We start from the raw sequence: 24398 nt of genomic DNA, 5'->3' as shown, positions 1-24398 counted from the left end.
GCACTACGTTTTAGTAAATTTTTACTTATGTTATAGTTTGAATTGTGGCACTTCAGGATTTTTGAGGAATACAGAACTAAAGTAAATGCATAACTCTTTGTAGGAACTTCAGTAAAAACTTCTTAGTTCTTTCTTTCTTGTTCTGCTTATTTTTTGCTTGGGAGACAGGGTCTTAACATGTACTATAGGCTTTCCTAGGCCTGATTGCATAGACTAGGCTGGGATTCAACTCAGACACAGATATACCCGCCTCTGCCTTCTGAGTCCTGCTGTTAAAGGCATGAGCCAATACACCCAGTTTGCCCATCTTATTTTTCCTTATAGTTAGTAATTGTTGATACAATTTCTCTCGTGTGTACTCTGTACTGTTGATTTGTTTCCTTGTCTCTCTCTATTTGTTAATAAGCATTTCTCTTGCAAGGTGATATCCCATTCAAAGGGTACAGAAATGACAGAAGTGATCCTCTTATTCAGTTTTCTTGTAAAGGGACTTGTTGATTACATATAATTTGTATGTCATGAAGTAAGTGTGGGGAGCTTCAGAATTATATGACTATACTCTCAAAGAACTATACATTTACAATGATGTAAGTATTATGGTTTCTCTTGTACACATGTATGGGATATTTTAGAATGCAGTGACCTATGATGATGTTCATGTCGACTTCCCTTGGGAAGAGTGGACTTTACTGGATCCTTCCCAGAAGAATCTCTACAAAGATGTGATGCTGGAAACCTACAGGAACCTCACTATTATAGGTAAGATAGAGTTTTCTTCACATATTAAAATGAGAGGACAACTGTTTTTAGTTTTTGGATGCTCCTCTGTAATTTGATTGAGAAAGAATATTAGGTGAATAAATCAGTCATATTCTAAGTTTCACTGAAGGTAGAAACATAAATTTTGGACAGTTTTAAAGAAAATAACATATATTTTCTGGTACGTTATTTTAGGATACAATTGGGAAGACCATAATACTGAAGAACATCTTCAAAGTTCTAGAGGAGATGAAAGGTTATTTTCTTGTGCAAGTTGATACAAATGTGCCTCTGAAGAAATTAAATTGTGTCCTGGAAGTTTTAACCAAAAGCAACAGTGTAAATAACACAGATTAAAGTACATTAATGATTATTAAATTTTCAGAAAACCATATATCTCTACTTTAAGTTGTTGAAATAGATTCACAAAGCATTCTTAAAAAAAAAGACAAGGGAACAATGTGTTAAAGATCTTTCATATCCCAGTACTCTTCAAATGTATGAAAAAGAACATACTGGAGAGAAACCCTATGAATATAATCAATGTGGTAAAGCTTTTGAATTTCAAAGCCATCTTCAAGAACATAAAAGAAAGCATACTGGAGAGAAACCCTATGAAACCCTATGAAGGAGACAGTTCTGAAGAGGCAAGGACCAAGGAGTGTTTTTTTAGGAAACATTTCTACTAGAAATATGAGAGCAGATATACCTAAGGATATTCTGGGTACAAATGCATGACCAAGAAACTTCAAATTTCATTTAGAATCCTTTGTGTTGTAGGATATAAAACTAGCCCCCTATACTGAATGTTATGGTGACCCCTGAGACAGTCACATCCTCTCCTGATACACTATCCTGATTTTTTCTGATTGTATTAAAAAAACAAAAACTCTCAAGTGATTTAACCTCTTAAAAAATCATTTACACTTAAAATATGGAATGAAATAGGATTTTTACCCACCATTTAAAAATGTTTATAGAGCTACTAAAAAGCTCACATTTACAAATAGTTGGTTAAAATATTTCTCTGGATTGTACAAGTAGCGAGGTGGGGATACTGACAGACATAATGGATGGTTTGTCAGACTTGGCTTCTTTCTCTTCTACTTCAGAGACTGGACTCTGTTTTTCAGTGTCTCCATTTTCTGCTGGCAGATCTGGAGTTGTTGGTCAGCCACTTTAGCCTGTTGCCTTTTCCTTTCCTCTTCCCTTTTGTTTGCACTCTTCTGTGTGATCCTTTATCCTTTCCCATGGCCTTTTCCAGTGTTGCATCCACCTTGGCAGGGGCAGGCTTGGAAAACAATCTCATGGAGCATCACTTGGACTCTGACTTCAGCATTCCTTCTCTTGGGCAATGATTGTGGTGTCACTGGGTAGGAGGAATGTGTGATGTTGAACCTGTCATGGTGCTGCACTGCCTTAGCTGCCACCACATGAACTGCAGGGCCAGTGGGAGAACTGATCCAAGAGTTTTCTAAACCCAAATCTCCACAAAATGAGTGGAAAATACAAAGAATACAAATAGGAGAGGAACTGACACTAAAAGTCTTTAAAAGATGGTTGACCATTTAATCCAAGCCACAAGAGTGAGTTTATCTCCAATGTGGTAAATAGGCAGCAATTGGAGCACAATAAATCACATGTCAGGTGTTCCCCTTCTTGAGTTTATTCCTCCTGTAAGGAGAGAAAAGGAACTTGCAGGCATAAAGTCTGACTTGTGTGAATGGAATTATTTTCTGCTTCCCTGATGCCTGCAAAACATTCAGTTTGGAGCTCTGAATGGTGGTGACTTTAGAAGATATCCAGGTTATGAGAAGATCCTATGACTTGAACTGAAGTCTGTCTAAGGCTAAGGCAATCAGGCATCTACAAAGAGCTGTGGCATTTTGAAGAATTTTTAAGGATGGACCTTTGGGTGTGAAAGCCCAAGGTTCAAATGCCAGAGCAATGCTTGAGGTGTACCTGAGGACAAGCTGGCATGGACTGTACTCAATAGTCACTCAGCTGTGGGAGTGAGATACCTCCACATGCTGGAAACCATGGTGGTTGCTTATAACTCCAGTTGCAAGGGCTCTGATTCCATCTTCTGGTCTCTGCAGGTACTGCACACAGACACAAGCAGGTAAATACTCCTATACATAAAACACAGCTTAAAAAATGAAATTCTTGCTGGAAAGTGGTGACGCACACCTTTAATCCCAGTACTTGGGAGGCAGAGGAAGGCAGATCTCTGTGAGTTCAAGGCCAGCATGGTCTACAGAGTGAGTTCTAGGACAGACAGGGCTACACAGAGAAACATTATTTAAAAACTAAAAAAAAAAAAGAAATTAAAAGCCAGGTTCTGGTAGTGCAGGCCTTTAATCACAGCACCCAAGAGGCAAAGGCAGGTGAATCTCTAAGTACAAGGCAAGCCTGGTATACAGAGTGAGTTACAGGAGGGCCACTGGAGCTATAGAAAAAACAAAAAAAATGAAATTCTGCATAGAAATGTCTTAGCCTTGAGATAGTCAGCAGTCATGGCTTAGTTAAAATGAACTTGTTCTGGTCCTTCATAGAAGCATTTGTGGTTTTCTGAGCCAGCTTAATTGTAGGCAAAAGAATCCTTATTCTCAGGTTAGAATAGCTCAGAATAACTGTTCATTTGAGACCACCATTCATAGTATGAATAGGTGACTTTCCCATGCCTGTTTTTGTATTTCTATTCTATGTCCTTTCTCTGAGAATTGTGGCATTGATACATTCTTTAAATGTATCTTTTAGGTTATATATTATGATCTATTTCTCTTTTAAATCATGCACCAAGATATATTTATGTTTAGATAATACTGTATGATCTAAAAGATAATTATACTCTATAAATCTTCATCTGCCTAAGTGGCTAAACTTGCATTCTCCTGTCCCTATTTAAATTGTTCAATGTGCTACTTCACACAAGACTTAAGAGAAACTTAAGGATGACAGCCCATGTAGCATGCAAAATCTGTGCCAGACTAGCTTCTCTTTTGACATTAACCACCACTTGATGCCTGTTGTTATTTAAGGTATTTTTGTTCATTAAACTTTTAGGTGTGTGGAATAATTTATCCCTGGGGAAGCATATTCTCTAAGAGCAGTACCTCCATCCTTGTAAATAAAATTTCTGAGACAAACTTTCTTATGTTGGATCAGATAGCCATGAGCAAAATCTATTTCATTGTGTTGTCCTTGTGATTAAACCACCTACAATTTTAGACTGAAGAACTCATCTACCAATGAGATTTTAAATTAAAAATTTGGGTTATGTAGTCAACTGTCCATTTGAGTAACAGGAAAGAGACTTTTGTTTGCCTGGATACTAGAATAGTAAGAATAATTTATTGTGTACACTGCTGGGGAAAACAGGGTAGGCAAACAGCTGCAGAAGTCACCACTATGAAATAGGACCTGATTGTGGCAGGATCAGTGATTTTGTAATTCCCCAGCATGTATTTATCCATGTCATGTGAGTGAAGGCAGGCTAGATTTTGGGTGTACAATTTTGGAAGGTTAGCTTGAGCCCATGAATATTGAATTTTGAACAAAGAACTCTCCTTTGCATATGCAGATATTTTCTATCCTGCTTGTCATGGTTATTTCCATTAGCTGTAGCTGTGTGTGCCAGGTCACAGGTCTTAGCAGCTAACTTTGCACATAGGGGCGTGGTGATATGATATCTTATTAATACCATTCCCTCTACCAGAGAATGATGTTCTCTTTTTGAAAGTCAGTAGAGCCATGTGTTTTTTCAATTCTGTTTATTTTTTTAAAAAGACAATTATTTGTTTCACTGTTAAAATTTGATTTTGTTTAAATTCATCTCTGCTCTAATCTCTTATTTTCTTCTATTCCTCATTTTTCACGTCATTAAGAATTTGTTTCCACTTTTTCCAAGTGCAGTTGATTATTTATTTCTGTTTAGAGCAATGTCTCCTGTTCCTTTGGCTTGCCTCATACTATGCAGTTGAGAATTGCTTTGAACATCTAATTCTACTTTGCTGCCCAGTGTGGGAAAGAAAGTTCTGCAAACTGCTTCAAAACTGGACCTAAACTGGTCATTGTGAAGTAAAAATAAACCAGTAAATGAGTGTCCTCCAACTTCTCTTGATTGCATTCCAAACTTCCATATGAAGAGGGACCTGTGTAAGAATTGAGTTCACTGACCAACTTTAAAGCAGGAGTACTCTCATTACAGAAAGGGATGGGCAAGAAGGAACATGAAAGCTCTGTTCCTTTGACTGTAGCTCACATTAGAAATAAGTAGTGAGGTGATCAATTTTATGTATTTTAGATGATTATTAATTGTTCTGACTGGCCATTTGCATTCACAGAACAGGAAATCAAGAATGTGGATAAAGAACTGAACTTATCACAAATCCAAACAACAGTAGTTACACTAGTTTGACCAAAATAGAACTGGAGAAAATGGTGTAGCTCTGCCTAAAAGAACTATTATTTTATAGGTTTAACATGAACAACCTGAGAGAAAACGTGTGACTAAACATGTGGTGTGCTCTAACACAAATCCCTAGTCTCTGAAGGATAAGGCCATGTAGCCTGTTTCAATTTTTTAAAATAATTTTTGGGGATTATATTACCTCATTTGCATTGTTGCTTTTCTACCTCTAAGCCTTTCCATAGACACTTCATTGTTTTTTTAATTCATGGTCTCCTTTAACAGCAGTTACTGTTTTATGTGACTTAAGTTTGGCTGCAGGATTTCTGAGCTATGAAGGAAATGGTAGGCTGCACTGGCCAGTGACTGTGTAATAAAACACATACCTCTTGGAAGAGGAACAGAAAGTGCTCTGAGATACTGGAATAGTTTCTACTAAAATACATATTTCCCAGACTAGAGTACTGTCTGCCCCTAGGGTGGAATCCAGAGCAGTGAAGCCCTGTGCTGCCTTAGTCATTTGATCTCTGCTTACCTAGTAGAGAAGCTACTACTGTCCTGAGGCCCTGTTAGAGACAAGCTATTGAGCAACTTTGGGCAAGCTTAGCAATCAGGAGCACCAGTGGGAGGTAGAGTATGAGTTTTTTTAAGGGTTCTCCTCTATTTCAGACACAGGGAACCATGAGGTAGACGTTAAGCAATGACATGGTTAGTGGGGGTACATTGCCTTCCATGGAGGAGGAGCAGGATGGCTGAGCTGTCAGATCTGCTGGGAGTTGAATGGATCATATGACAGACTGCTTCTGTCAGAGAAGCAAAAAAGGAAAGGAAACTCTCACCATGAGGCAGTCTCAAAATAATGGAGAGTTGGCTGAATGAGAGTTTTCCTAGCATGTGTTCGTCCTATATTCAACTTTATCAGGAAAAGGTCAAAACAAAAATTTAGGCCAGTGAGATCCCTCAGTGTGTGGGTAAAGGTGCTTGCCACCAAGCCTCACAGCCAAGGGTGAGAACTAATTCCATAAGTTGTCCTGTGACAGCTTTATGGATATGTTGGCTTGAACTCTGCCCCAAATGAAATAAAAATGTCATGTCTAAAAATGTCACCAAAAAACTCAGTATTTGCATAATCAATGCTAATAAAAATGTTTTAGTCAGGTGATGGTGGCACATGACTTTAATCCCAGCTCAGGAGGCAGAGGCAGACAGATCTCTGAGTTCAAGGCCTGATATACATCGCAATTTGCAGGACAGTCAGAGCTACATAGATCTACTTTGTCTTGAAAAAAACCACACTGAACCAAAAAAAGAACAAATAAATAAACAAAAATACACATTTCAAAAGTACATTCTTAACAATTTCAGAGTGAAAATGCCATCTTTTGAAATCAGATATTGCATGGAATTTACACACCAACCCCACAGTTCCCCAGAGCTTTCTACAGTGTGAGCAGCAGGAAATATTAGATAGAAGGATTTCAAAGGTGGAGATGAACAGATAGAAAATAAAGGATAGACTTGAGAGGGCCTGGAACCTATTCTAACAAGCCCTGACTGTCTCTGCCCCAGGGTATGTATAGAGATGCCAAGGGGTGGAGCAAAATACCTCCCCCCAGCTCAGCCAAGTGCAGACCATCTCAGAAGCCTGTGCTCAGTCCATGGTCCTATTAATCCTCTCTATGTGGACCTACTGGGTAAAGCCATGAGGAACCTGAAAACAGGCTCCCACAGGTCCCTCTTTCATATATATATATATATATATATATATATATATATATATATATATATATATATATATATATATATACTTGTTATTAAGAGTTCACAGCACTCTCCATAGCTGTTACACCTCCCAGTGTGGGAATAGAGGATGATAAAGATGGCATTTTCATTTTTGGATTAGGTCCAATTGACTCCAGCATTCTTAGCTGCATCAAACCCTTTCTAAACTAAAAACTCTTAATGCAATTGCAAACATAAAGAATCCCTTACCTTCATCATTACCCTTAATATTAATATTAATATAAATAAATATTGCTATCCACTGTTACATTTCTCTCAATCTTACAACTCAAAGCAAACTCTTAACAGAATCACTTGAATTAACACATATGGTGCTATATATAGTTAACAATTTTTTCAGTCTTAGAACTTTAACTCTTAATAGAATCATTTAAATTTTCTTTCTAACAGAACATAGGAAAAACTTCTGATGTTTTTATGTCAAATTTAAATATTTCCTTAACTTCACAAAACCAGCGTACATTAATGTCAATAGGTTAACATAATTTCTGCAAACATACATTCAACCTTAATTCACTCATAACTCTTCCTTTTCTTTATAATTTTTAAACACAATCTCAAACCTAGTTAGAAATCCCAAACTGTGAAAATCCTTTCAAACTCATATTTAAAAGCAATGTTCACAATCTAACCATTAACACTTGGAAAACTTTTAGCAAAACATCCAAAAGTAGTTTCTTAATAAAACTCTGTACACTTTAAAGTAATCTCAATTGCATTTCTTACTAACAAAACATGACATTAATCCATCTAAATAATACATTTTTAAAATTGAATAGACTAAGGAATATTACTTCTTTGGTTCTTGATAATTTGTAAGCAAAATCTCAAGCCTATTTGGAAAACCCAAACTTTTCCATTTAAACAGTTCCATTTGTTACACAAAACCAGTTCCATAAGTGATTCCATTTTTACATGTGTTCCATAAAACAATTTAATTTTTAACACAGAACAATTCACGGATCTCCTGCATATATGCATACACAAAACTGCATCTTGAGTCTAGGTAGAAACAATAAATTTCTTCATTTAAACAGTTTCATTTTTAACACAAATAATTCCAGAAGTTTGTAGGTAATCACTATAAGTAAATTAAAAATCATCCCATTGCAATCAAATCACTATTGTTCATTTCATTAAGTCCCCAAATTCAAATAAATTCTGGTACTAGCCTTCCAAATATGAAGAAATCCATAACAAAACCCTTTTTGTAGTTTTCTCATTTTTTTTTAAGTTCAAAAAGCTAAAAAAAAAAAAAGTAAATTCTGGTATCAGACTTTCATTTCCAAATATGAAGAGACACTTAATGACCAAACCTATTAGCAGTTAACAATTTTAGTTGCAATAAGCATCTCTGCAACTTTCATTCTCAAGCCAGAGACCTTTTTGGTTATAGTAACATTTTAAACTGCACTGTTTTGGATGTTAGCTCAGGTTTTTCTGTGTTGAATTGATTTTCCATAGATCTCAGCTGTGGATGCCTTGTGCTGGTTCTGGTGTCCACCATTCTCAGCTTTTTAGTGGTTTCTGGAGCTTTTGAAACCACTTAGACTGCCTGCTTTGCAGTCTGCCAGGACACTAACTTCTGTATCTCAGGGTTTTTTAAACCATATGCATTAAGCACAGACTCACACTTAACATATATACTTTTTTACAAATTCACATATAACATACCTTGCAAGCATTTAGACTCACATTTAATATTTACACTTTTTTACAAACTCACATACAGCATTAGAATCTACTTATTTGTACCTAAGGAAACTATAAGACTACTTTAGCAAATATACTTCTTATTTACTTCTTATATTCATCTTTTACAACTAGCATCTTTACTTATTTACTTCTTATATTCTTAAATAAACTTACATTTACAACTAGCATCTTTACATCTTACAAGCTTATTACTACATGACTTATGACTACCTTAGATACTTCTTGCAAGCTTGTGTTCTTAAAGAAACTCTATAGATCTATTTTCCAAACATATTCATAAGAATTATTAAGCAAACTCTACAGGGCTTCCACGAGCATATATCTAACTTAGCAAACACCTAAAAATTTCTGAACACTTTGAAGAGATTTAACATTTTCTAACAAGACAGAATAATTTTCTATTTCTTACTCTTTTTTTTTTTTTTTTGTTTTTCGAGACAAGGTTTTTCTGTGTAGCTTTGCGCCTTTCCTGGAACTCACTTGGTAGCCCAGGCTGGCCTCGAACTCACAGAGATCTGCCTGGCTCTGCCTCCCAAGTGCTGGGATTAAAGGCGTGCACCACCACTGCCCGGCTATTTCTTACTCTTAATTATTATCACTATCTCTATTAGAAAGACACTCTTAACTAGACAGGAAGTACACAAATCATTTCTAAAGTTCAGAGCTTATAGACAGCTTTGATATTCTGAAAGTTTTTGATAGATTGAATTGGGTGTAATTTTTTTTTGTTTTGTTTTTCGAGACAGGGTTTCTCTGTGTAGCTTTGTGCCTTTCCTTGAACTCACTTGGTAGCCCAGGCTGGCCTCGAACTCATAGAGATCCTCCTGGCTCTGCCTCCCAAGTGCTGGGATCAAAGGCGTGCGCCACCACCGCCTGACTTGGGTGTAATTTTTTAATAGCTCTCTTAACTCTGGTATTTAGTGAGTGTTGCTAAATTGTACTTTGTGCATTTCAGATCTTTTACAAAAACTCTAATAAGAGCTATCACCATTTACAGCAAACCCAAAAAGAAAGAAAAGAGAAACTTTGTAAGGATCATCCAGTTTCAATAGACAATTTTCCAATGGAGAAGATAATTGTCTAAATTGGAGTCGGGTTCCAGACCTGCAGCTTTCAGCAGGTCTGAAAACATTGCTGAAACTTAGTTACAATTGTCTCAAATTCCTCAGCAGTCTGGAGGCCTCTTTATACTCTTAATAATCCCAGACTGCAAAATGGAACCTTAATATCATGAAATTGATTTAGTTGCTTTTCATACTTAAAGTCTAATACAGTTTTCCTCCTTAATTTTTAAGCTGTATTTGCCTTGAGTTCTTTAACAATGCTGATGTTTCTGATAGATTTTTATTAGTCCAGTATTTTCACCAAAACTGCTACTATTCAAAAGAGTCAAGAACATAGGTGTTCTTCCATGAAACATCCTTCATTAGCTTACTCAGAGAAAAAGCATTTTCAGAAATTAGTATTTTCACTTCATTAGCTTTAACCCCTGATGTTGTGATATTTAGCATTGATTTCTTATGAGGAACTTTCAGGTGTGAAGCAACTCCATTTTTTTTTAATTTTTATTTTGCAATACAATTCAGTTCTACATATCACCAACAGATTCCCTTGTTCTCCCCCCTCCCGCCCCCCCTCACCTTCCCCCCAGCCCGCCCCCCATTCCAATCTCCTCCAGGGCAAAGTCTTCCCCACAGACTGAGATCAACCTGGTGGACTCAGTCCAGGTAGGTCCAGTCCCCTCCTCCCAGGCTGAGCCAAGGGACCCTGCATAGGCCCCAGGTTTCAAACAGCTGACTCATGCAATGAGCACAGGACCCGGTGCCACTGCCTGGATGCCTCCCAAACAGATCAGGCCAATCAACTGTCTCACCCACTCGGAGGGCCTGATCCAGTTGGTGACCCCTCAGCCATTGGTTCATATTTCATGTGTTTCCGTTTGTTTGGCTATTTGTCTCTGTGCTTTATCCGACCTTGGTCTCAACAATTCTCGCTCATATAAACCCTCCTCATTCTCGCTAATTGGACTCCCAGAGATCCACCTGGGGCCTAGTCATGGATCTCTGCATCCAGATCCCTCAGTAGTTGGATGAGTTGAGGTTTCTAGCACGACAATTAGGGTGTTTGGCCATCCCATCACCAGAGTAGGTCAAATGGCTGAAAGACATTTAAGGAATTGCTCAACATCCCTAATCATCAGGGAAATGCAAATCAAAACAACTCTGAGATACCACCTTATGCCTGTCAGAATGGCTAAGATCAAAAACACTGAAGACATCTTATGCTGGAGAGGATGTGGAGCTAGGGGAACTCTCCTCCACTACTGGTGTGAATGCAAGCTTGTACAACCACTTTGGAAATCAATATGGCGATTTCTTAGAAAATTGGAAATCCATCTCCCCCAAGATCCAGCTATAGCACTCTTGGGCATATACCCAAGGAATGCTCAACCACACCACAAGAGCACTTGTTCAGCTATGTTCCTATCAGCATTGTTTGTAATAGCCAGAACATGGAAACAACCTAGATGCCCTTCAACTGAAGAATGGATAAACAAAATGTGGTACATATACACAATGGAATACTACTCAGCAGAGAAATACAATGACATCATGAGGTTTGCAGACAAATGGATGGATCTAGAAAAAACCATCCTGAGTGAGGTATCCCAGACTCAGAAAGACAAACATGGTATGTACTTACTCATAACAGGATACTAGATGTGGAACAAGGATGACCGGACTGCTACTCACATCACCAGGGAGGCTACCTGGAAAACAGGACCCCAAGAAAGACACAGAGATCGCCCAATGACAGAGAAATGGAATGAGATCTACATGAACAGCCTGGACATGAGTGGGGGTAGTGAAGGGCGAGGGTCGAGGGAAAGAGAGCTTGGGTGAGTGGGAGATTCCAGCTGGATCAACAACAGAGAGGGAGAACAAGGAATAGGGGACCATGGTAAATGAAGACCACATGAGAATAGGAAGAAACAAAGTGCTAGAGAGGCCCACAGAAATCCACAAAGATACCCCCACAACAGACTGCTGGCAATGGTCGAGAGGCAACTCCATTTTTTAAGACAGATTTCCTGAAGTTTTTTTTCCATCTCTTAAGCAGTCATTTCTTTTTGAATGCCTGTTTCCTTGTCTCCCTATTAGATTTGCAAAGAAATCACTCATTTTGTTTGTTCAAAAGGGAAAGAATTGTTTAATTTCCCATAAGTTTCTTCATACATAAAACAAAGTTTGGTGTATAAACTACTTTCTCTTGCTTTAAGGATTTGAAAGTGGCTTGTTTGCTCTTGTAGGTAGCTTTTTGCAATCTTCTACATGTCGGCTTTTTGTCATCCAACTACTGTAAAAACTTTGCACAGCTATTAGGGTAAATAAGGCATTTTCTCAAGGAGCCGGTAAAGCCAAAAAGCAGCATAGCTCCAAGTTTTGTATTCTTACAGTCTTTCCTTGGACCTACATTCAAGAAACTCTAGACAATTTTCATCCTTCTTATTCTTTTTGTTTGTTTGTTTGTTTGTTTTTTCGGTTTTTCTGTGTAGCTTTGCGCCTTTCCTGAATCTCGATCTGTTGACCAGGCTGACCTCGAACTCATAAAGATCCGCCTGCCTCTGCCTCCCTAGTGCTGGGATTAAAGGCGTTGGCCACCACTGCCCAGCCTTTCTTATTCTTTTAAAAGCTGTATTTTAAGTTTACTATGAATCTCTTTTCAAGCTGAAAAGTTTTTCCAATGTTGCATCTTTAGCGGAAAAACTACCTTTCCTAAAATGCATTCCTCATTCGATTACTGTTATGAACTAGCTTATGGACTCCACTTCCCACACTTCTTTTCAGGTCTAAAAGTCAACTTTTGGTTCTCTTTTACCACACTTGCTCTCAAAGTTTTTGCCCATGAGATTTCAACCAAGCTTTTTGCATTTTTAATTATGGGATATTTGAAGATTTCCATTCTCTCCTCAGCTTGCTTTAACAGGTGCCTCTCCATCAGACATGAGCCCCGCATTAGAACCACATCTGCATCCTTAGCTTGCACTGAGGCAGGCATTTCTTTTCCCAACTTCCCTCAGAGCTTGTGTTTGCCTTAGCCAGTCAGTGAAAAACAGAAGCGTTAACAACAGAGCTTTTCCACAGCTCCTTCAGAGAGATTTTCTTCCATGGATCGATCTTTATCTCATTTTGTTTTTTCTTTCCCCCACAGATGCAGAGCTTCAGATATCTCAGGCTGTGGCTCTGTTCCTCTGCTAGCTGCCTCTGGAGGTAGGGGCTTTTTTTCTCCCCCTGAATCTGCCTCAAACTCAAACAGCTTTGTGGGGAGGAATCTGTCCCTTTTCCATTTTGTCAGAGAGACATTCTCCCTGACAGTTCCCAGTTTGGTCTCAGTTTATCCCCTCTGACATGGATCCTCTCCTTACCTTGTGCCATGTTATAGTCCCCATCAGGATGGTTGGAAGGAAAATAAGCATTGATGGTCACTGGATCAGTGGTGGGAGCTCCTATGGGACCTGGAACCAATTTCAGGGTAGTCTCCAGGATTCTATTCCTCGCCTCAGTGGTGAACAGAATGTTTAGAAGCTGACCACAATCATCATAAGTGGCCTGGTTGGGAAAAAAACAGTTTCTAAAAGATTAATTAAATCCTGGGGTTTTTGGAAAATGGGGCATTCTGTGTGGTGGCTACTGGTTGCAAATGGCCAATAATGATAGGGTTAGTTCCTGTCAGCATCCACAGGTCTGGTACATCTAAGTGGTAGGGCCACCGTTGTGTCTGGCTGCAGGGTGGCCCCTTTTTGGCTTTGGGTTGCTTAAGCTGGCCCCTGTAAAGGTGGTTCTGGTTGGGGATATGGATTACGTGGGGGATGGATGGGGTGAGATGGATTGAGCAGAGAAAGTAGGATGGAGGGAAAAGTTAGATTCCTCCCTTCTTCTTTAAATGACTTGGAGCTTTGGGTCACCTTCCTTGGGTCTCATGGGAAGCTGTTGTTATGAGAAATCAACTTTACATCCTTCCAATGAGCTAGGGTCAGGTCAAGTAGGGATGAAGGAGTATTTCCCATGGCTCAACCTGGTACATGTACAGATGAAGATGAACAGAAATGTGACACACAGCAGTTATCAACAAGACAGACAAAACAGAACAACTAGGGCCCACAGCAGAGTTCCACAGCAGCTGACAGATGGTCCAAGCAGACAGGCATCTGGAGATCATGCCTTGATTATGCCAAAGACTGTACAGATGGGGTGGAGACAAGTCAACAGAGTCTCCTGATCCCCAGAATTCTTGGATATACAGATGCGACCCTTGTGGGTCCCTGGCAAAGTATCCTCAGACTTGAGAACCCTTCCCAGACAAGGACAGGGGACATCTCTCAACTCATCCAGGTTTGCTGATACTGTGCAAACACTAAAGTGGAACTTCTCAGAAATGGACAGCTGCTGGCAGCAATCAGAAATCAAAAAGAGAAACAGAAAACAGAAACAACAAACAGGCAAGACGCACAGACAAACGCATCTGACCAGCTGGTATAAAGGTTCGGGATTCAGGGCCTCTGGAGAGTCTCTGGGGTTCCTCCCAAAATCCAGATGAGTCCCCAAATGTTGGGCCCTGGGCACAAGACCCCCGAAAAGACCATCAGAGACACAAACTCACCAAAATGCAAAAGCAAAATTTATTGGAGCAGTTCAAGCAGCGCATCAGGGACCTCATCAAGCGCCCTGATGCAGTAGAGGCTAGAGTAGGTGCCCACCCCTCTGCAAGCTCAGTTTTTAAAGGCAAAAATCACAAGTTTACATCAGTTAGGAGTGCTAGTATGGGTACAATATTGATTGTCTCAAGTTTTAGGGGCTTTTCAAAATATCTATGTTACCTTACTTTGCAGTTTTGATGGGATTTTTGTCAAACTTTGTAGACTATCTCTGGCATTGGGGCATTCTGTGGTTAATTGTTAACTGATAGTCCTACAAACATTTAACATTTTTAACAGTGAGGAAGGACCCATGTTCCATGATGCTTTCTAATGGGGATCAATTGCCCATTACATAAAATCAAAGAAAGGGGCACAAAGAAACAGGGTGGAATTTCTGCCCTGCCAAAAGTAATGTTTAAAGTAGAATTTCTATGAAAGACATACTGTGAGATATACTAAGATGAAGTATTTAAATGTGATACAACCTTCCAAATGGTATTTGTTAGTCATAGGTGGTGTGAAATTATCCTAACAGGAGTGTTTTGTTCCTTTTATTCTTCCATTTTATGACTAGATTCAGAGAGTCTATTCCATCATTTCTCTTTGCTAGCTACTGACTTTACAGTGAACCTGCAATGCCCTTCTGTTATGCTCACACCAGCTAAAGATCACTTCTCTCGGAGCTGATGCAATATTACCTCCTATGGTTATATAGTACATTTTTTGAACAAATGAACTAATAGAGAACTGACTGGCAAAGAATACTTATATTTAGGCAAATTTCAAAACAATCGAAAAGTTTCTACAAGGAAAATTTATGTGGTTGCAGTTGAAGTGTCTTCATTAATGATCAAAAGTATTAAACTAGGTGCTGGGATGCCACATTTAGGTGTTAGTAGATATAGCATTTGCAAGTGAATCCAAATGAAGCATTTTAACTGTTTAAAATAAACTTAAATGAGAATCTAATGATTCGTCTCACTGAAAATCTGTGAAATGTTGGGATTTTAGAATGAAACCTGGAAGCTAAAGGGAATACCTCATTGGAGACATTGGTGGTGCATCACTGGGCCTTGGCTATAGGCAAGTATATTACTTACCCAGGGTGAGAAATACTTTCACCTGGGACTACCCCTGAGAGTCCATCCACTATTTCAAATACATGTGTCAGTTATGTTTTATTTAACAATCTCAGGGAAATGGAATGTGAGGAAGGGTCAGTACAACTTTTTACAGCTGTGTTTAGACTAATTAAAATGTCTATGCACATTATAAAGCAAAGCACTGAAGCCACATACCCAGGCTGTACAGATTTCTATGATCTGCTGGAATAATGGACCCTCTCAATGCAGGGAAGGAGAAGCTAAGTTTTAATCTGTTGTAAACATTTATGTTTTTTGCATCCCTGCTGTGTCACAAGTCACTGATTTGGGACTTTTTTTTAAATTTCTTTTGGTTCTCTGAGTATGGAATCATGGAATGCAGGTACTGCTGCCTTTGCACATGGAAGAGTATCAGAAAGGTGAAACTTTAAGATAAATTTTATAACAAGATCCATAAAAAAGGGGAAGGACAGATGGCATGTTCTCAGGTAAATGTAGGCACAAGGATGGGACAGGTTGATGACATTACAAACATAAGTGCTTCATTTGCAGAGTTCTCAAACTTCACTATAGTTCCTTACTGTGGAAAACCATATTTTTGTGTTTTATTATATTTTAATATAAATTCTTTATTATAACTGTCATTTCTGTTCTACATCCTGCTTTCCACTCTTTTCCACCTTTTATTTTCCAATATGACTTACCTACATCAGCTTATGACCTAAAATATTTACAAATTTTCTGATATTAGAGGTGAATGTTGAAACTCAATTCCTATTGAGGACAACTTCAGACATTATACATCACTGGGAAAAGGTGCATATTTCATGAAGTGTTTAGATGTTGCAACTTTGATCTCATGAAAAGCTACAACATCCTTCCTCTTAATATATAACATTTAAAAAATGCAGATTGATTACTGAAAAAAAGTTCTTTAGTTAAATACTCTTTTCTGGGGAAAAAAAGGACTCAAACCATTGTAACAAAGAAAATTTTCATTTTTCACTCCAGAGTCTGTTGACATACAAGGACGTGGCCATCAATTTCTCTGAGGAAGAATGGGAATGCCTGGGCACATGTCAGAGGGATTTGTACAGAGAGGTCATGTTGGAGAACTACAGCAACCTGGTTTCTGTAGGTGAGAATAAATTCTTTCATGATGGCCCCGGACTTCCCTTCTGAAGCACAGCCCCACCGGGAAGGATCCCCTTCTCCAAGACCCCTGGCAGACCCTGCAGTCTCCACGCCCTGCCCCCACCCCCATCCACCTGAGCCCCAAGCCTCTTCCTGAGACTTAGAGGCCGGCTCCCAGCTTCCATCTGGCCCCGGACTTCCCTTCTGAAGCACAGACCCCTGGCAGACCCTGCAGTCTCCACGCCCTGCCCCCACGCCCATCTGCCTGAGCCCCAAGCCTCTTCCTGAGACTTAGAGGCCGGCTCCCAGCTTCCATCTGGCCCCGGACTTCCCTTCTGAAGCACAGCACAGCACAGCACAGAGAGCTCCCATCTGGACAAGAGAGAAAGACTTCCTGAATCTGTCAGCTCTGTCTGAACCAAGTGTGCGGATAAGGCCAAGAACGAACCACAAGGAGATGGGCAGACGTCAAGGCAGAAACACATACAACAAAATGAATAGCAATACACCATCACCAGGCCCTAGCCCTCCTCCAACACCTAGACCTGAACATCAGAAATTGGAAGAAGCAGAAGAAAATAGCCTTATGAATGTCATCATGAAGAAGCTAGAGGCTCGTGTAGAGGAAAAGACAAAAAAATGTGAAGAACGCTGTAAACAACTAGAGGAAAGGGCAAACAAATTAGAAGAAATCAAAAAAGTCCTGGAAGAGAACAATAAAATACTGAAAGAAAATCAAGAAAAATCAATGAATCAAATGAAGGAAACAGTCCAAGACCTGAAAAGGGAAATAGAAAAAATGAAGAAGACACAAACAGAGGGAATGCTGGAAATAGAAAATCTGAGAAAACGATTGGGAACTTCAGATGCAAGTATAATCAACAGAATGCAAGAGATGGAAGAGAGAATCTCTAGCGTTGAAGATACAATAGAAGAAATAGATTCATCAGTCAAAGAAAACACTAAAGTCAACAAAGTCATGAACCAAAATGTCCAAGAAATTTGGGACACCATGAAAAGACCAAACCTACGAATAATAGGGGTAGAAGAAGGAGAAGAATACCAACTCAAGGGCACAGAAAATATATTCAACAAGATCATAGAAGAAAACTTTCCCAACTTAAAGAAGGAAATGCCTATGAAGATACAGGAAGCCTATAGAACACCAAACAGACTAGACCCCCAAAAAAAGTCCCCTCGCCACATAATAATTAGACAATTAAACGTACAGAATAAAGAAAGAATATTAAGAGCAGCAAACGAAAAAGGCCAAGTGACATATAAAGGCAAACCTATCAGAATAACACCCGATTTCTCAATGGAGACTTTGAAAGCCAGAAGGTCCAGGACAGATGTAATGCAGACACTAAGAGACCATGGATGTCAGCCTAGACTAATATACCCAGCAAAACTTTCAATCAACATAGATGGAGTGAACAAGACATTCCATGACAAAGCCAGATTTAAACAATATTTATCCACAAACCCAGCCCTACAGAAAGCACTAGAAGAAAAATTCCAACCTAAGGAAGTCAGATACACCCTCGAAAATGCAGGCAATAGATAAAGCCACAGCAGTAAACCCCAACGAAGAAAAGTACACACACATCACCACCAAAAAATAACAGGAATGAACAATCACTGGACATTAATATCCCTCAATATCAATGGACTTAACTCACCTATAAAAAGACATAGGCTTACAGAATGGATACGAAAGCAGGACCCATCTTTCTGCTGCATACAAGAAACACATCTCAAATTCAAAGATAGACACTACCTAAAAATAAAAGGCTGGGAAAAGACTTTCCAATCAAACGGTCTTAAGAAACAAGCAGGTGTAGCCATCCTGATATCCAGCAAAATAGACTTCAAACTAAAATCAATCAAAAGAGATCAAGAAGGGCATTACATACTCATCACAGGAAAGATCCACCAAGATGAAGTCTCAATTCTGAACATTTATGCCCCAAACACAAGGGCACCCACATATGTAAAAGAAACATTATTAAAGCTTAAATCACATATAAAACCCCACACATTAATAGTGGGAGACCTCAACACCCCACTTTCACCACTGGACAGATCCCCCAAATCAAAACTTAACAGAGAAATAAAGGACTTAATTGATGTCATGACTCAAATGGACTTAATCAACATCTACAGAACATTCCATCCTAACAAAAAAGAATATACCTTCTTCTCAGCACCCCATGGAACCTTCTCTAAAATCGACCACATACTTGGTCACAAAACAAATCTAAACAGATACAAAACAATTGGAATAACCTTCTGTGTTCTATCAGACCACCATGGTCTAAAGTTGGATTTCAACAACAACAAAAACTACAGAAAACCTACAATCTCATGGAAACTGAACAATACCCACCTGAATCACCAATGGGTTAAGGAAGAAATAAAGAAAGAAATTAAAGGCTTCCTAGAGATCAACGAAAATGAAGACACCACATATCCAAACCTATGGGACACTATGAAAGCAGTACTAAGAGGGAAATTCATAGCACTAAAGGCCCACATAAATAAACTGGAGAAATCTCACACTAGTAACTTAACAGCACACCTGAAAGTTCTAGAACAGGAAGAAGCAAAGTCTCCCAGGAAAAATAGATGCCAGGAAATTATCAAAGTGAGAGCTGAAATCAATAAAATAGAAACAAAGAGAACAATACAAAAAATTAATGAAACAAAGAGTTGGTTCTTTGAGAAAATCAACAAGATAGACAAGCCCTTATCCAAACTAACCAAAAGACAGAGAGAGAGCATCCAAATCAACAAAATCAGAAATGAAAAGGGGGACATAACAACAGACATTGAGGAAATCCAGAGAATCATCAAATCATCAAAAACCTCTATTCCACAAAACTGGAAAACCTAAAAGAAATGGATAATTTTCTGGATAGGTACCACATACCTAAATTAAATCAAGACCAGATAAACTATTTAAATAGTCCAATAACCCCTAACGAAATAGAAACAGTCATTAAAAGTCTCCCAACCAAAAAAAGCCCAGGACCAGATGGTTTCAGTGCAGAATTCTACCAGATCTTCAAAGAAGAGTTAATACCAATACTCTCTAAATTGTTCCATACAATAGAAACAGAAGGAACATTACCAAACTCCTTCTATGAGGCTACAATTACCCTGATTCCCAAACCAAACAAGGATACAACAAAGAAAGAGAACTACAGACCGATCTCCCTCATGAACATTGATGCAAAAATACTCAATAAAATACTGGCAAACAGACTCCAAGAACACATCAAAACAATTATCCACCATGATCAAGTAGGATTCATTCCAGGGATGCAAGGATGGTTCAACATACGAAAGTCTGTCAATGCGATACACCATATAAACAAACTCAAAGAAAAAAAACACATGATCATCTCACTAGATGCTGAAAAGGCATTTGACAAAATCCAACACCCCTTCATGATAAAGGTCTTGGAGCGATCAGGAATACAGGGAACATACCTAAACATAATAAAGGCAATTTACAGCAAGCCAACAGCCAACATCAAATTAAATGGAGAGAAACTCAAAGCAATTCCACTAAAATCAGGAACGAGGCAAGGCTGTCCGCTCTCCCCATACTTATTCAATATAGTACTTGAAGTTCTAGCCAGAGCAATAAGACAACATAAGGAGATTAAGGGGATACAAATTGGAAAGGAAGAAGTCAAGCTTTCCCTATTTGCAGATGACATGATAGTATACTTGAGCAACCCCAAAGATTCCACCAAGGAACTGATACAACTTATAAACACCTTCAGCAACATAGCGGGATACAAGAGCAACTCAAAAAAATCAGTAGCCCTCCTATATACAATGGACAAAAAAGCGGAGAAGGAAATCAGAGATACATCACCCTTTACTATAGCCACAAATGACATAAAATACCTTGGGGTAACACTAACCAAGCAAGTGAAGGACCTATATGACAAGAACTTTAAGTCCCTGAAAAAAGAAATTGAAGAAGATGTCAGAAAATGGAAAGATCTCCCATGCTCATGGATAGGCAAAACTAACATAGTAAAAATGGCAATCTTACCAAAAGCAATCTACAGATTCAATGCAATCCCCATCAAAATACCAACACAATTCTTCACAGACCTGGAAAGAATAATACTCAACTTCATATGGAAAAACAAAAAACCCAGGATAGCCAAAAGAATCCTGTACAATAAAACAACCTCTGGAGGCATCACGATCCCTGACTTCAAGCTGTACTATAGAGCTACAGTAATAAAAACAGCTTGGTACTGGCATAAAAACCGACATGTGGACCAATGGAATCGAATTGAAGACCCTGACATTAATCCGCAAACCTATGAACAAATAATTTTTGACAAAGAAGCCAAAAGTGCACAATGGAAAAAAGAAAGCATCTTCAACAAATGGTGCTGGCAAAACTGGATATCAACATGTAGAAGGCTGCAAATAGATCCATATCTATCACCGTGCACAAAACTTAAGTCCAAGTGGATCAAGGACCTCAACATAAACCCAGCTACTCTGAACCTGCTAGAAGAGAAAGTAGGAAGTAGTCTTGAACGCATTGGCATAGGAGAACACTTTCTAAATAGAACACCAGTAGCACAGACACTGAGAGAAACAATCAATCAATGGGACCTCTTGAAACTGAGAAGCTTTTGTAGGGCAAAGGATACGGTCAACAAGGCAAAGTGACAGCCTACAGAATGGGAAAAGATATTCACCAATCCCACATCTGACAGAGGACTGATATCCAGAATATATAAGGAACTCAAGAAATTAGACATCAAAATGTCCAACAGTCCAATTAAGAAATGGGCTATAGAACTAAACAGAGAATTCTCAACAGAGGAAACTCAAATGGCTGAAAGACATTTAAGGAATTGCTCAACATCCCTAATCATCAGGGAAATGCAAATCAAAACAACTCTGAGATACCACCTTACGCCTGTCAGAATGGCTAAGATCAAAAACACTGAAGACACCTTATGCTGGAGAGGATGTGGAGCTAGGGGAACTCTCCTCCACTACTGGTGGGAATGCAAGCTTGTACAACCACTTTGGAAATCAATATGGCGCTTTCTTAGAAAATTGGGAATCCATCTCCCCCAAGATCCAGCTATACCACTCTTGGGCATATACCCAAGGAATGCTCAACCACACCACAAGAGCACTTGTTCAGCTATGTTCATATCAGCATTGTTTGTAATAGCCAGAACATGGAAACAACCTAGATGCCCTTCAACTGAAGAATGGATAAACAAAATGAGGTACATATATACAATGGAATACTACTCAGCAGAGAAAAACAATGACATCATGAGGTTTGCAGACAAATGGATGGACCTAGAAAAAATCATTCTGAGTGAGGTATCCCAGACTCAGAAAGAAAAACATGGTATGTACTCACTCATAACAGGATACTAGATGTGGAACAAGGATGACTGGACTGCTACTCACATCACCAGGGAGGCTACCTGGAAATCAGGACCCCAAGAAAGACACAGGGATCGCCCAATGACAGAGAAATGGAATGAGATCTACATGAACAGCCTGGACAGGAGTGGGGGTAGTGAAGGGCGAGGGTCGAGGGAAAGAGAGCTTGGGTGAGTGGGAGATTCCAGCTGGATCAACAACAGAGAGGGAGAACAAGGAATAGGAGACCATGGTAAATGAAGACCACATGAGAATAGGAAGAAACAAAGTGCTAGAGAGGCCCACAGAAATCCACAAAGATACCCCCACAACAGACTGCTGGCAATGGTCGAGAGACAGTCCGAATTGACCTACTCTGGTGATGGGATGGCCAAACACCCTAATTGTCGTGCTAGAAACCTCATCCAACTACTGAGGGATCTGGATGCAGAGATCATGACTAGGCCCCAGGTGGATCTCTGGGAGTCCAATTAGCGAGAATGAGGAGGGTTTATATGAGAGAGAATTGTTGAGACCAAGGTCGGATAAAGCACAGAGACAAATAGCCAAACAAACAGAAACACATGAAATATGAACCAATGGCTGAGGGGTCACCAACTGGATCAGGCCCTCTGAGTGGGTGAGACAGTTGATTGGCCTGATCTGTTTGGGAGGCATCCAGGCACTGGCACTGGGTCCTGTGCTCATTGCATGAGTCGGCTGTTTGAAACCTGGGGCCTATGCAGGGTCGCTTGGCTCGGCCTGGGAGGAGGGGACTGGACCTACCTGGACTGAGTCCACCAGGTTGATCTCAGTCTGTGGGGAAGGCTTTGCCCTGGAGGAGATTGGAATGGGAGGCAGGCTGGGGGGAAGGTGAGGGGGGCGGGAGGGGGGAGAACAAGGGAATCTGTGCCTGTATGTAGAACTTAATTGTATTGCAAAATAAAAATTAAAAAAAAATTCTTTCATGATTGCTGCTTAGTTCTAGGAATGTCTAGCAACTTGTATTAGTATTTTGAATTGTTTCCTATCAGAGAATCTTAGCTCCCAATTATTTGTAGATATTGGTGAGTGTGATATTTACTGCAATTTTTCTTATTCTAAATAAGAAAATTTTAATTTGACAGAATACTTCCTTCGATACCTTATGTCATTTTTTTTGCAGTCACTCAGTAGCAATAAAGTGTGAATACAGTTTGATTCCAACAGTTTTATTTTTGTAATGGTTAATTTAAGGAAAGTTGAATGTATAAAAATTTAAAATTGTGTATTTCTTAAAAGCCTACAACACCTGTTAAGTATGGACTAATAAGACTTCACTTATGAGTCTTTCCTTATGTTACTTCATATCCACTGAGTAGATGCCTGTGTTAGAACGCCATTCTTTTCCACATCATGTAAATAAATTTTCATATGTCTCTTCTAATTCACAGGTCTTTCTGTATCAAAACCAGAGCTATTCACCTGTCTCGAACAGAACAAAGAACCCTGGATTATGAACATAGAGGGAGCAGAAGGTATAGAACCAGGTAAGATGAAAGGAAACAATGGATTGTGTATCGAGTACAAAACAAGAAACAAACCATAAATGCAGTGGGATTAGCCCAACTCCTCACTAGAAGCAATGCCTAAGAATTTCATTTTGAATTGTACACTAGAATCTAACACAAAGAGAATTTTACATGGTTTTCCCTCTTTTCATCAAAAGAGTGATTAGATGAAACTTAGTAGGTCAGTAGCAATTTGACAATGTATGTGGGGCTTTATTTTGTGTTCCAATAAATGTCTGAATCTTTCTCCTGTATGTCAGTGATTCTATTGTTTTTTCTGTATTTTTACAATATATCTGGATCAATTTATTTTTATTTCTTTTACCTCCTTGCATACTATCACTTTACCATACTTACCCAATGTCATGATTCCCACACCCCATCTTATTCTCTCAAGGAAAGAGCAGAAAATAAATAAAAAAATCAAGGAATGTTTGTGCTGGCTAACTGCTTCTGAACATAAAACTTTGAATATGATTGACATACATTGGTGTTACTCAATTGAAAAACAGATTTTCTTACTCCTGAAAGCCAGGGACTGCACATATATTCTTGTCAAAAAGTTGTGACTTTGGGCCTACTTTCCACATTAGAATGTGAGAATTTGTCTGTATCGGGCTTGTGTGTGTTTGGGTCTTGCTGTCACAGACTTGGTGATTGTATGGCCGTTATTCCTATAATATGAGTAAACTTCTTTTTCCATAGAGTCATTTCCCATTGCTTGTCTTTATGTTCTCTCTGTGTCCATATGTTCATAGGTGTCTGACCCCTGATGCAAGGGTTAAAATAAAGGT

General features: G+C 39.0%; 1 protein-coding gene across 6 annotated transcripts in view; it reads left to right on the top strand.

Moving 5' to 3' along the window:
• The first annotated feature begins 219 nt into the window (after positions 1–219).
• Positions 220–24398, top strand: part of LOC131901559 (KRAB domain-containing protein 5-like) — a 34889-nt gene continuing 10710 nt past the window's right edge. For 3 of the 6 annotated variants that reach the window (XM_059252676.1, XM_059252675.1, XM_059252677.1), the window contains exons 1-3: positions 15287–15978; positions 16502–16628; positions 23488–23583. In XM_059252676.1, coding sequence (XP_059108659.1) covers positions 15964–15978; positions 16502–16628; positions 23488–23583 — 238 coding nt within the window. In that variant the 5' untranslated portion in view covers positions 15287–15963. Of the gene's footprint in view, positions 760–954; positions 1016–12901; positions 12961–15286; positions 15979–16501; positions 16629–23487; positions 23584–24398 lie in introns of those variants that run through there. The other 3 variants (XR_009376777.1, XR_009376779.1, XR_009376778.1) reach the window with 2 other exon arrangements.

Source organism: Peromyscus eremicus, unplaced genomic scaffold, assembly GCF_949786415.1.
Source record: "Peromyscus eremicus unplaced genomic scaffold, PerEre_H2_v1 PerEre#2#unplaced_110, whole genome shotgun sequence".
NCBI classification, from domain to species: Eukaryota; Metazoa; Chordata; class Mammalia; order Rodentia; family Cricetidae; genus Peromyscus; species Peromyscus eremicus.
This window is presented reverse-complemented; position numbering and strand designations above follow the sequence as displayed.